We start from the raw sequence: 12,902 nt of genomic DNA, 5'->3' as shown, positions 1-12,902 counted from the left end.
GTGGCTGGGCCTTGTCCAAGTCTCCTGTCTTGTGGCAAGGCCCTGGGCATGATCAATCTGTGATTCATCATCCCCTCTTCAGAAAATATTTATTGTGTTATGCACTAGAGTGGAATATTCACATAATAGAGGCTGATTCAAAGTGGGCTTCACCTGCACCTTAATTTTATTTCTAGCTTCATTTTTTAAGAAGAGAAAAAGCAAAAGACGGACGGTGAAACATTTATTCTTTTTTTTAAAGAAAACAACACCAAAACCGCCCCTGGCTGCCATGTCGTAAGGAGGGTGAGAGGTGAGTGCCCAGTCCGCAGTGACTGAAAGCCTGTGCTGGTATAGTGTGCAGAGTTTTGTTACTTCAGCCGTAATACCACATGGAGAAGAGAAATTTGCTGCTGCCGTAGATGACTGTCGTCGGTTCTTGCTAGTGGCCCAGAAGCAGCCTGCCTGGCCCGAGTTTGCCTTGTCTGACAGAGCTGTGCCGCATTGCCTTGCCAGGCAGAGTAGCCGGCGGAAAAGGACACAAAAATGTGCATAAAGTTTGCACGTGCTGATTTGCATGTATGGACGCGAACATAGAAGCAATGACTCACAAACAATGAAATAGATCTCATCCTAGTGGGGAAGACACCTAATCCGTCTTGCCATAGCAAAAGAAAAAAAAGATGATTATGATGATGGTAATAGTTGTATTATTTATACTCCGCCCATCAGGCTGGGTTTCTCCTGCCACTCTGGGCGCCTTCCAGCACAGATAAAAATATAATAAAAAGTCAAACTAATTAATTTAATTAATAGCAACTGAATGGGTAGTTCCAAGGCCCCTTTCTGGTCCGCCTTTTTCTGGAAAGGACCCGGCAGCCTTTCAGAACAGAGGACTGTCCTCTACGCGCGGCTATGTTTCCCTATGAAGCATTCAGCTGCGGAGGAGGAGATTCCTGCAACGTTTCGGTTTCTCTGCCTAAAATCCGTCTTACGGAGATTTGCCTGCCCTGTCCAGATGCGCCCCAAACCGCTTTGCACCACCACGACTCCCTTCCAAAACCGCAGCAGCCCCGCCGAGGTCGGAGGAGGAGCTTCCTTCCAGAGTGCGCGTGCGCGCGGCGTTCTTCGCCCCCCCCATCCCTACCTCCCACCAACGTGCCTCCTTTGGCTCCGCCTTCCTCGACTTCCGTCAGGGGTCATCCTGGCCACGCCCGCTCGCTCCCATAGCTACGAAAGGAGGCGGCGGCAGCGGCGGCGGAGGTGGTAGCCATCTTGGCGGCGGCGGCGGCGGCGGCGGCGGCGGCGGGCCCGACGGGGCGATGAGCGGCTCGAAGCCCAGGGTGGCGTCGGGGTCCGGCGGGGCGCTGAGCCGCCTGCGAGGCCGGAGAGGCTCCGGAGACGCGTCGCCCGCGGTCGTGGCTCCGCTGAGGGCCGCCGTCTTGCCCCGCACCGAGGCGGAGCTGCTGGCGCTGGACGCGGTCCGGCCCGAGCACGTCCTGGGGCTCAGCCGCGTCACTGAGAGTGAGTAGCAGGGGCGCCCCCGGAGAGGGGCGAGGAGGAGGAGGAGGAGGAAGAAGGAGCCCCCCGGGCGCTGAGGAGGGAGCGAACCCCGACATTGTGCCAAGCCCGCTCTGCGCCCCGGTATCGACTCCCCAGAGCCCCCGCCCCACCTCAGTTCGTGAATTCACTTAGGTGGGCACCCACTTAGGTGGGCACCCGTAGGCCAGGGGAATTGGGAGGGGAGGGCTCCCCCAAAATCTTCTGTTGCCTCTGAAGGTTGCCCCTTTTATGGACTCTCCTGGGCACCCCAACATCGATTATGTTTTTGCTCCAAGTAGGCATGTTCTTTTTCCAATCAGGGCGCAGGAAATTGGGAGCGGCGGAACGCATTCTCTCTTTACACGCCCGTTAGCATTTTGCTCGGAAGAAACATCCCTTTAATGGCCCCACCGGCTAGACCCATAAACGTGGGCCCCAAAGTACAGTATCTATTAGGTTTCCATTTCCGTCCCGTCCCTGAGCGCAGGAAATTTGTGGGAGACAGAGAGCATGCACCCTGCTTTCTTGTTTCACCTGCTGAAGAGCCAAAACATCTATCCCCCTATTTGCAACTAAGGGAAACTCAGAATATATATACTGTATTTAACTACTAAGGGCTTTGTCTAGCCCTGGCTGTAAGGCTGACTCAAATAAAGATTCATTCATTCATTTAAAGAATTGATATGGATAACTTCTCACTCCTGGTACCCCTGAAACTGGGAAAACCTGAGTACACCAGTATCAGCTTTATGTGTTGCTGCTGCCCCTCACTTCATGTGCACAACCTCTCTGCTTACTTAGCAACTAGCTAGTCCCTTTTTCTGTCAGAATAACTCCACCAAGGATGCAAAAATCTGGGAGCCCCAAAGCACCCTAGCACCACCCTGCCGCATATTAGTGTATCAGGGGTACTCTGAAGAGCAATTCCATTCTCCCCCCCCCCTTTGAATAGCTCATTCTGAGCAGTCTCTTTACTCCCTCTTACTTAATACAGTACTTTCAATTAACAAGATGGTAATAGCTTCCCTATGCTTTTCTACTTTCAGAACTCTGAGCACACCTGAAAGTCTTCACTGCAGTCATAATTCTGAATTACTTTTCTTTCTGCCGTCTGTCCTTTCTGGCTTAGAATGACTTTCTCTCTGCAGTCTGCCTACAATCGTGGAAATAAAGGGTTGCCCAGGCTTGTATTTAACTCATGTAATAACCATAGGGTGTTCCAGTGTAACACTAAGCAATGTGTTCTGTCAGTGCAAGAATTCCCACTTGTGCATCAGAACTTCCCTGCTTGTCTCCTCCGCGCCACCCCCCTGGCACACCCCCTAAATCTGTTCCTTCAGAGCAGATATAGTGAAAGCATAGGGAGATGGAGAGGGAAGTCTGTGGTGTAAACATAAATCCTTGTGTTGGTGTAATGCATTCAATGGATTCCACTCCATACCAGGAATTCCCTGCAGGCCAATGACCAGCCCATTCCTCCTCTGAGTCCTTTCTTTTATTTATTTATTGCATTTATGCCCCACCTTTCCTTCAAGGAGCTCAAGGTGACATTTTATCCTCGCAACAATCCTAGAGGTAGGTTAGGCTGAGAGTGAGTTATTGGCCAAAGGTGAGCTTCACGGCTGAGTGGGGATTTGAATCCTGGTCTCCCAGATCCTAGTCCAACACCCTAACCACAACACCACACACTGGCTCTCTGTGTCTTACACTTTTCTCCACATCCAGTATGATAAGACAGAGGGCTGGTGGAGAAGGGACATTGGAAGCTCCTCGGTCAGACAATTGGTCCATCTAACTCATTATTGTGCACACTGACAGCTTGCTCTATCCTTCCTTCTTCAGTAAGCCTGGGCAAGGAAAGGCAGTACTAGCTTGTCAAGTGGCTAGAAGCCTGTGTTTTTGTGCATGCTTTATAGGAAGCTAGTACTTGGGGGGTGGGGTGGGCAAGGAGTAGGCTAGTAACATTTGTGGGCTTATTTGCAGTGTTGCCGCAATATCTGCTCGCCTTTCTTTTATATACAGGCAGCAACCATTTCATGCAGGTGTTCCATTCCTGGCCCCACACTCGTCGATGGAGCACATTTAAGTGCGCCCCAATCCTGTTCTGCCTTCTTGCGGGTCCAAAAGGACCTGCATGTCAGCGATCATGCGTCAGTTGGACTCACCTAAAATGGCGACTGCCTGTATATAAAAATGAGGTCCTTGGGTTTATGTATGCGTGAAGCTTTATTTCTAGCAGGACTGACCCATCAGATTGGCAGTAGTCCTCCCAAGGCTTTGGGCTGCAATGGCTCTTCCCAGCCCTGAAGCCCGAGATCCCTTTACCTGTCTTGTCTTTCCCAAATGGTAATCCCCCACAAGGGACTTCTCAGGCTTCCTTTTCCTTTGTCTCCTAGACTATCTCTGCCGACCAGAGGACAACTTTTACAATATTGATTTCACCAAGTTCAAGATCAGGGACCTGGAGACAGGGACGGTACTATTTGAAATTGCCAAACCTTCAGCTTTAGGTAAGTGGGCCGTGAAGAAGAAAAAATAGAGAAAGTGAGAGCTTGTACATCTAGAAATTGCTGGAATTTCAGAATCTAAATAGTTTCTTCTAAAGAATTGAATGATTTCTGCAATTCTGCCTCTTTTTCTCCTTCCCTCCCCCCTTCTGACATTCAAGTTCCCAACAAATATTTTAAAGGAGAAGTTTGCAAATTTTCCACAGGGATTAGGAAGGCAACTTAATAACTTTTATATAAGCTACTCTGCGTGATATATTGCTCACCACTAATATAGACAAGCTGGTGGAAGTTGTAGTCCAAAGCATCTGGCGGGCACCAGGTTGGGGAAAGGCTTCATTACATTTTCTCTTGCATGCAGTATACGGCACAATAGGGCCCTGATACTGTTGTATCTAAACCCCACCAGCCTTGCCCACCCTGCAGTTCAGCCCAGCTGGACTAAATCTGTCTGTAACATGACTCAGTCACCAGCTTAGCACGTCGCCAGCAGATAGAGAGCTGATTATCACTGTCATTGTTATTATTAATTTCATTTATAGACCATCTTATCTCCATGACTTCCAGAGTGGTTTAAAATACATAAAGAATACTAAAATGCAAACAATTCCTGTTACAATCAATAACGCACAAAACATTAACACCAGTAGTGACCGTAGCGCAGCAAAAACGAACAAAGACACCATAATGTGATTGATTCAGCATGCAAAATGTCACCAACCTGGGTAAATTAAACCTGTTCAACTGATGTTGGGGGCTCTGCATCAAAAGTCTTTGGTGCAGTTCTGGGAGTAGCAAGGTGCTGCCACAAGGCTCAAAGATGAGCTTGGGTGGCAGGCCATAAATTATGAGTGGCCTGATGGGAGAATCTGCTGAGGGAGTGCCAGCAGAAGGTGTGCATGATATCTCACGGATGACTCGCTTCTTAAATGTCGCTTCTTGCAGAGCAAGAGGATGATGATGGCGACGTCGGGGAGGTGGACACCAGCGCAGGGCGCTTTGTCCGCTATCAGTTCACGCCTGCCTTCCTGCGCCTCCGGACAGTTGGTGCAACGTGAGTAGGAGTTTGTGGGGTGATGGGGAAAGGGGGCTACCGTGCTAACCCTGTGGTTGCAGTCAAATGATTCTGAGATTGTATGAAGCAGGTTCATCAGCTCACAAATAATATATATTGAAGAAGCGGCTATGCCTGAGGCTCAGTGTAATCTGTGATTCATAATAAAAAAATAATTTAAAAAAGGAATGGGTTGTATACGGCTAAGTCCTACTCGGTAGGCCCATTAAAGGACTTACATTAAGTCTGGTTCATTAATTTCATTGGGTCTACACGGAGGAAAACCAACGCTGGGTACAACCCGATATCTCTGCAACACGAGAAGTTGCAGTGTGCAAATTGTAAAAACATGCTTGATTTCACTTCCTTGTCACAACCCAGCCATCTTCATTATTTTGCACAATTTATTTGGCTAGTTATGGATAGGAGCAAGGTGTCGGGTCAGCCGGGGGCAGGAACGATCCACAGGCACAATGCAGGAACGAATCCAGCCCGTCTCTCCCATCAGCGTTGGCCGTGCAGCCCTAGGGGGGTCCGACAGCCCTTCCCGACGATTTATTACGACTCACGTCTTGGAGACACTGAGCACATATTCAGAGTCCAGCAGAGATAAAACGCAGACGGAGTCAGGCTGAGGTTGTGTACTAAAAGCTACTTTATTAAGCATAAGGCAGAACAAAAGAAAAGCATGTCTCTTCTCGCTAAGTCCGAAAAGAAAAAACAAACGGAAACAGAATACAGCAAACATCCGCTCCCGTGATTCCAACAGTCTTTGCTGGTATGCATAACACAGGCATGTGACCTGCACAGTGAGAGGAATAGAAACCTAACATCCTCCCCCTTTCTATATATATCATTGGGCAGTGTGTTAGTACAGCCCCAGCTTCTGTACATAGGTACAGTGTCGTTCCCTGGGAATGACCTTGGACAACAAATCTGCAGGAATCTCAGTTCTTGGTGTATAGGACACCGTTACAAGTCCATTCTGAACACATTCCCTTGCACGTCGTAATTTTAACTGCAAGTGCTTTGTGCTTTGCTTACAACTCTCAGACATGCTTTGCTGTCCTGATACACCTGTATAGGACACTCTACATGAATTCTCATGTCTTTACACAATTGCAACAACCATTCACAAAGTGAATATGACAAAGCATTGAGTTCAGCTTCACAAGAACGCAGGCTCACTGTTGTTTGCTTCTTGTACATGTAGCAAACCCCAGATGTGCTTTTACCATCTGTGGTATCACTTCCAAAACTTGCATCTCTGCAAATATTTCAAGACCTCCAGATATTTGATCAGTGTATCTCAGTCTGTAGTGCATCGTACCTTTCAGGTAACGTGCCATGCGCTTCAGTGCTTTCCAATCCTTAACTGTAGGATTGTTAGCGTGTCTGCTCAGCAGATTAGTGCTGACTGCAATATCAGGTCTTGAACATCTGGCAATGAGGTTTAGTTTGCCTAGAACACTTCTGTACAGTGTAGTATCAAAATGCTTCATCGGTATCTTCCACCTGAAAACCTGTTACCATTGGTGTATCTACAGGATTTGCATCAACCAAGTTCAGTTTGGTTAACACATCAGCAATTTTCTGTGAATGGTGTACCAAAAAATTACCTTCCTGATCTATTTCTAGAGAAAGATAGTTGGTTCTCTCACCAAGATCCTTCATGTCAGAGTGTCCCTTCAGTTGAGCTAAGGTGCTTATGTACAAAGCAGCAGCTTTCCAAAATAAAAGAATGTCACCAACATAAAATAAACAATACAGGTTGTTATGCTGCAAACTGCCCTAGACTTGTTTGCTGCAAATAGTTGTCAGTTGCTGAGGTGTCATTAAGCTCTGCTTCATTTTTCAAACATGCCTTCACAGTCATAGGGACTAGGAACTTTTGATTCTATTATTCTGTTTAGGAAATGAAAGCTAGTATCTTTAGGAACAAATGCTTGTGGGCAGCCCCGTGTTTTGCTCCTGCAGGTTAGTTGCAGCTCTGTCTGTGCCCATCACAGGCAGCATTGCCTCCAGGGCTGGGTCCTTGCAGAAACCGAGTTTTGGCTTCTAGTCAGGAGACCATCTTGACCACCTTAACTGGTTGTTGTTCTCTTGCCCCTCCTGCCTCTGCAGCGTGGAGTTCACAGTAGGAGACAAGCCTGTGTCGAACTTCCGTATGATCGAGAGGCATTACTTCAGAGACCGCCTTCTCAAGAATTTTGACTTTGATTTTGGCTTCTGCATCCCCAGCAGCAGGAACACTTGTGAGCACATCTACGAGTTCCCACAACTTTCAGAGGACCTCAGTAAGTGCAGTACCTCTTGTGTGACCCAGAGCTGGCTCAAGACCAGCCTGGTGTCCTCCAAGTCATTTTGGACTATAAATCCCATCTGCCCCAGCCACTGCAGGCTGCAGAGTGGGGGTGATGGGGGTTGAAGTCCAAAATTGGAGGGCATGAGGCTGAAGAGGATACAGTAGACTTTGCTTCAGTACCAACTACCAAATGCCATGCATTGCTTTAAACCTCTCAAACTGAGTTGTACTCAGAAGCCGGTTGGTAGCCAGTGGAGTTCTTGTAGCACCAGCAATAGCTGTTCAGTGGTCAGTCCTGGTTAGTAACTCAACCACTGTATTCTGCACTAACTTTGCACAGCCTTCAAAGGTTGCCCCATGTACAACCTGACCTAACCTCTTCCAGCTAGCTGCTTAAGCTGTTTTTCACAAGTAAGAAGGTAGGGCCAAACAGAACCCCACACAGAAATATTTAGTGTGAACTTGATATATTTCAAATACCATGCCTTTTAGAATTGTGGCTGCCGCAGCCTAAAAAGAAAAGTGGAGAATATTGCAGTGCTGCTAATTTCAGTTTGAGTAAGCGCAGCTCGCTCTCTTCAAAAGAGTCCTCATTCAGGGGAAGAATGTGGTTATGCAGAAGCACTGAATTGGTTGACTTCTCTGTTCCGGTACAAGCTCTGGGTGTTAAAAAAATGTTTTAGAAGGTCATAGCAACCTAGAATTGTTGTGTTGGAAGGGACCCTGAGGAACATCTAGTCCAACCCCCTGCAATACAGGAATATGCAGCTGCCCCATACAAGGATCAGACCTGCAACCTTGGCATTATCAGCACCATGCTCTAACCAGCTGAGCTATTTAGAACTCTCTCTTTTTGGAAATTTTAATTGGATTCTTATTGATGTGTTTGCCACCCTGGCCTCCTTAGAGGTGGGTGCAGGATATAAAGTCAATAAATAAATATTTGCTATCCATTCACTGGTTCAATTGCTCTTGCAGGTAAAATAAGTGATCTCATGTAGCATGTCTCAATTTTTTAATAAGTGGTTAACAGGGGAGTTGTTACATATAGGGATCTCCTTACATGCTATGTTCTGTGGTTGAGGCTAACTGGCCTGTCTCTGTGTCTCTTCCTCTTTCTCGCCCTCCCTCTCTTTTGCCCCACACAGTCCGTCTGATGGTCGAGAACCCCTACGAGACCCGCTCGGACAGCTTCTACTTTGTGGACAACAAGCTGATTATGCACAATAAGGCTGACTATGCCTACAATGGAGGGCAATAGCCCCCGCTGCTGCACCCCCCCTCCATTGGACTTTGCACTACCGCCAGCCATCCTGGTCACATTGGAGGAGAGCAGGGAAGCTGCCCTGGACTCCGAGGCCTTTTGCGGAAAGCTCTGTGAGGCTCAAGATGTGATGTTAAAGGGGCTGAGGTGGCAACTGGTGACAGTAAAGGAGGCTCCCCTGGCAAACCCCAACCCTTTCCAGCCTTGTTCCTTTCTGGTCCTCTGCTCGGTCCCCTGTGACACCTGGGTCAGGTTACAGGCCGGACTGTCTGTTAAATGTTAAACTGATGTAGCAGTTCTTGTAGTTTGGCGCACTTAGCCTGTATTTCTTGTATGTTCTTCCCCTTTCCGGTGGGCATGGGGTCCTCCGACACAAAGCTGTTGCCTCTTCCAAGTAGCCCATGAAACGTAGATAGCAGGTTCCCCCCCTTTGGAGGAGTGTGGCAGGGCTGGTGATTCCCTTTGGCAGAATCGGTGACCCAGCCTGTATGATGGGCTGCGAGGGCCTACCACTCACAACCAACCTAAAAACAAAACAACAAGGAGAGGTGTTGTTTTTTAAGGGATGCTCTAGATTGTGGCTTCGTTCTGTGGTCCTGAATGTTTCTTAAACTCTGTTGGGTACCAGTTTGCAAAAAAAGAGAAAAGGCCTGTGAGTCTTTGTGAGGTCTTTTGAGGCCTTTTCTGCCAACCAGTTTAGGGGGAGGGAGACTGAGATGAATGTTTCAGCCTGAACACTCCACACACCCCTCTATCCTGCCTTCAGCCTACGTTCCGTTCTGCATCTCTGTTTTGCTCTTTTCCTTGAAAGGAGTGCAAAAGAAGGTGGGCAAAAGTTACCAGGAGCCAGAAATTGCCTGGTGGAGTATTAGTGTAAGAAATGGTGGTGTTAACCAGCTTGTATTGCCTGCCTTGGTTTGTGCTGCCATTGAAGTGGGCTCCATAGGCTCCCCAGTGCAATGAGATGTAGCCGAATCAGCTTGGCTGTGAAAATAAGGGACTTTCCCCTCTTGAAACCTGTAGGTCTGAGCTTTTACTGGCTCCATTTAAATGTGTAGGAAACCAGCCAGCTTTTGCTGCTGAGATGCCGCTATGCCTGTTGGTTAGGCACATCTGAGGAGGGAGTACTGGATGAGGGCCTGGGGAGAAGGGTGTGTATCAGCCAGTGAAGCAGGAATCTTGCCCTGAGGCAGCTGTCGGCAACTACAAAGCAGTATTTTTGTTGCTGTCGGACTCCACTCCCGGGCCTTTCTCTCTCTTCAAAGTTAAGCTGGTGTTCAAAGGCTTTGCAGTCAGGGGCCGGTTCTGTGTCAGATGCTAATTCAGCCTGCACAGGAGAAAGCCTTCCAGGCTCTTGAGACTAGGCCTTTTTGGAGGGGGTGGAGGCACACACACATCCCATTTTAGAGAGGGGAGGGGGATAGTTACAGATTAGAGCGTTTGTGGGAGGCAAAATGCAAGAGGAAAATGGCTTGGACTCTTTAGCTGTAAGGTAGGATGTTCTTAACCACTCCCAAAATTTTGGGGATGTAATAAAGCTGAAAAGGGCAGAGCTTTTTGTCCCTGTGTAGCCAAGTTTGTGGGTTAAAAGGGGGGGGAACCCTCTGTATTTTTGTTCTTGTTTTCTTCCTAACTTGTGATGTTCCAGCTCCTGCACTGTGCGGCCCAGTTGTCTCTACTGATTGATGATGGTAGCCAGTTCTGCTGCAGTCTGCTTGATGCTTTCCACAGAAAGGTGCCTTTTCTCCCCATGTCCAAGGCCACATTCCCAGAGGAACAGTTGAGGGAAACACTTCCTCATTCCACAGGAGGAGGTGGTGGTGGTGATGATATGGGGTTCCAGAGTCAATGTGATTAAAAACACCAGGTGCCTTTTAAACATCATTCTTACTGTTGCTCAGGCTCCTTCCGAGGACGTCCCGCCTTTGCTTTCTTACGAATTTATCCCAGGAGCAGTTGGGAAGGATGGGTAGCAATCTGAGCCAAGAGCAGGTACCGTACTTTGCAATAAACTCCCAGCTGCTGGCCCCCTTCTCTGGGCTCCAGATTCTTCTCTCCTCCTCCTTCTCACTTCTTCTTTCTCAAAAAACTGAAACTCTCTGCCGCCCCCAAACCTTCCGAGTGTTGGTGCTCTGTGTGTCCTTTGAAAGCTCCCATCTCTTCAAGAAGAATCACTAAAGCAGAAATGGGGCAAGGTGCTTGCTGGTTTAATTCTGCCTGTTGCTGCTTCTGCCTTGCAGGACCAAATACGTGAAATGGGGAAGGAAGCGAGGGGCAGTGAGAGGCAGGTATCCTGATGCCCCAGAGGACGTGGCCAAATGTGTGGCTTTGTGCTCTCTGGAACACTTTGCGCCAAGAGAGAGAAGGGCTCTTTTAATTACCCCACCAGATGGAAGATGAGCCTGCCCTCGTCCAGCCAGCACTTTTATCTGTCACTCATTTGGATGCTGCTCCTTGGGATCACATACTCCATTCCTGTGTGGAAGCCTGCCTCTCCCTCCCCCACCCCCTGAGCCATCTTCCTGTCATGCTAACACTGCATCTGTGGGTTGCATATGGAAGAGGAGGGGAAGGCTCTGCTTCTGCCATGTTGACCATAGTGTTAGTGCAGGGTGTGGGGGGCTAGATATACAAGAACAGCATTTATCCAAAGACGGGGGCACCTAAATTTATAACTGGAATAGATGGGCCATCTCCCCCAAGCGGTTACTTGCCATGGGAAAGCGTCGACGATTCATTCTTCCTCCCCAGCCATAACCTGGGGGGTGGGGGCTTTCTCGTGGCCCCTGCTATGTTTGGCAGGCCATCTCCCTGGCTTGATTTCAAGCCCTTGTCTTCCTCTTTGCATGTCCTCGTCCCTCTGGAGAAATGTTAATGAAACTGAGCCCTTCCCTGTTGAATAAACCACACAGGACCCTTGAAAGCAAGAAGTGTCAATGAGGAAGAGAACTGGAAATAACATTGACTTCTGCATTGTATGCAGATTGATACTAATGACAGGTTTGCCATGAAGTATCTGCCTTAAAAGCATCAATCTGTAAGGTTCACTGTTGCCCTCCAATGGTGTTGACAGCGGCTGCTTCCATCTTATACTCGGTGGCTGTGCAGGCACTGAAGTCCTCGCATTGCTTGTCTGCTTGCCCCACCCCAACTAATGGAGAGACCTGGTCATAACGGGGCCGCTCTGTTACATTTCCCATTTGGTGAAGCACCAGCAAACATGTTTGGACCTCCTGTGTATTTTTTTTTATTTTATTAATGGGGCGGGGCGGGTTATAAGGCCATCAGACCCAGGCAAGGGGATAGTTTATTTCTCAGTCCCACTGATTTTTCAGAGATTTTCCTGGGATGGCTGGAAAAAGAAAACTGTTTTCTGGTATCCTGCGATCAGTTTACCTGCAGGAAGAGGGAGAACATTTGCAGGGCTGTGACAAAATGCAGCTTTCTCCAGTTTGTCTCTGAATTGGCCATTGGAAAGATTTCCCCTGCAAGATTTGTTTTTAAAATGGGGTTTTCTATTCCATTGTGGTCTTTGCCTGACAATAATATACCCGTTTTTGGTCTGTCTGCGTGCATCTGTGACCGTTTGGAGAGTGGCAGGTTGTTCCTTTTAAAGTTGTGAATTCCAGAAAAGAGATCACGGACGTTATATTTTTCTGTCAATGTATTTTTCCATAGAGGATGACAGGAGTGTCCCAAGAAGTCTGTGTGACCATTATGATCACCACATTGAACCGTCGTCATGCTGTTGTCATCTTGTGTGTCTCCTAAACCTACAGTATACTAGCTGACTCGTTTGTATAAAATGTTACTTTGTCGAAAGCAATAGTAATTAAAAACAAAAAAGCAAAACTAACAACACACAGCTGCTGTTGCCTTATTTGTTGCGTGACCTTAGTGCTGGGAGCTGGGTGGGTGGCAATCAGGCAGGTCTTGCGTATTGTGAACCTGGAAATCTGTGAACCCTGAAAATGCAAGTGGGTAATAAAAATGTCCAGACCACCTTAGAATAGGTGCTAGCTGTTGAAAAGAGGCTAGGCAGGAGATAGGGGCTCATCAGTGTCCTTTAATTCCTGGTTGAGGTTATGGTGAGGGCTGTTTCTGTTCTAGAATAGGAGCAGCATTTCAGAGGCCCTCTTGGTTCCAGCATCCAGACATAACATGGCTTTGTCACTGCTCCAACAACATGAGTTTGCATGATTTCATGGGAATACCTTTTAAGAGGACATAAAAACTGCATTGGTTGAAGCT

At 47.9% G+C, this 12,902-nt stretch overlaps 1 protein-coding gene across 3 annotated transcripts; it reads left to right on the top strand.

The window, feature by feature from the left end:
• The first annotated feature begins 1,274 nt into the window (after positions 1–1,274).
• UNC119B (unc-119 lipid binding chaperone B) lies at positions 1,275–8,667 on the top strand. 3 transcript variants are annotated; one of them, XM_035098075.2, is made up of 6 exons: positions 1,415–1,503; positions 2,568–2,721; positions 3,918–4,031; positions 4,974–5,082; positions 7,207–7,379; positions 8,536–8,667. In XM_035098075.2, exons 2-6 carry the CDS (start codon positions 2,652–2,654, stop codon positions 8,646–8,648), a joined length of 579 nt encoding a protein of 192 aa, XP_034953966.2. In that variant the 5' UTR covers positions 1,415–1,503; positions 2,568–2,651; the 3' UTR covers positions 8,649–8,667. The 3 variants fall into 3 exon arrangements, with proteins under 3 accessions (XP_034953964.1, XP_034953966.2, XP_034953965.2); XM_035098073.2 differs by lacking the exon at positions 2,568–2,721 and having other exon boundaries at positions 1,275–1,503; XM_035098074.2 differs by lacking the exon at positions 1,415–1,503 and having other exon boundaries at positions 1,539–2,721.
• Positions 8,668–12,902: the final 4,235 nt, after the last annotated feature.

The sequence above is a fragment of the Zootoca vivipara genome, chromosome 17 (assembly GCF_963506605.1).
Source record: "Zootoca vivipara chromosome 17, rZooViv1.1, whole genome shotgun sequence".
Classification (NCBI taxonomy): Eukaryota; Metazoa; Chordata; class Lepidosauria; order Squamata; family Lacertidae; genus Zootoca; species Zootoca vivipara.
Note: the sequence above shows the minus strand (reverse complement) of the source record. Positions and strands in the feature narration are given on the sequence as shown.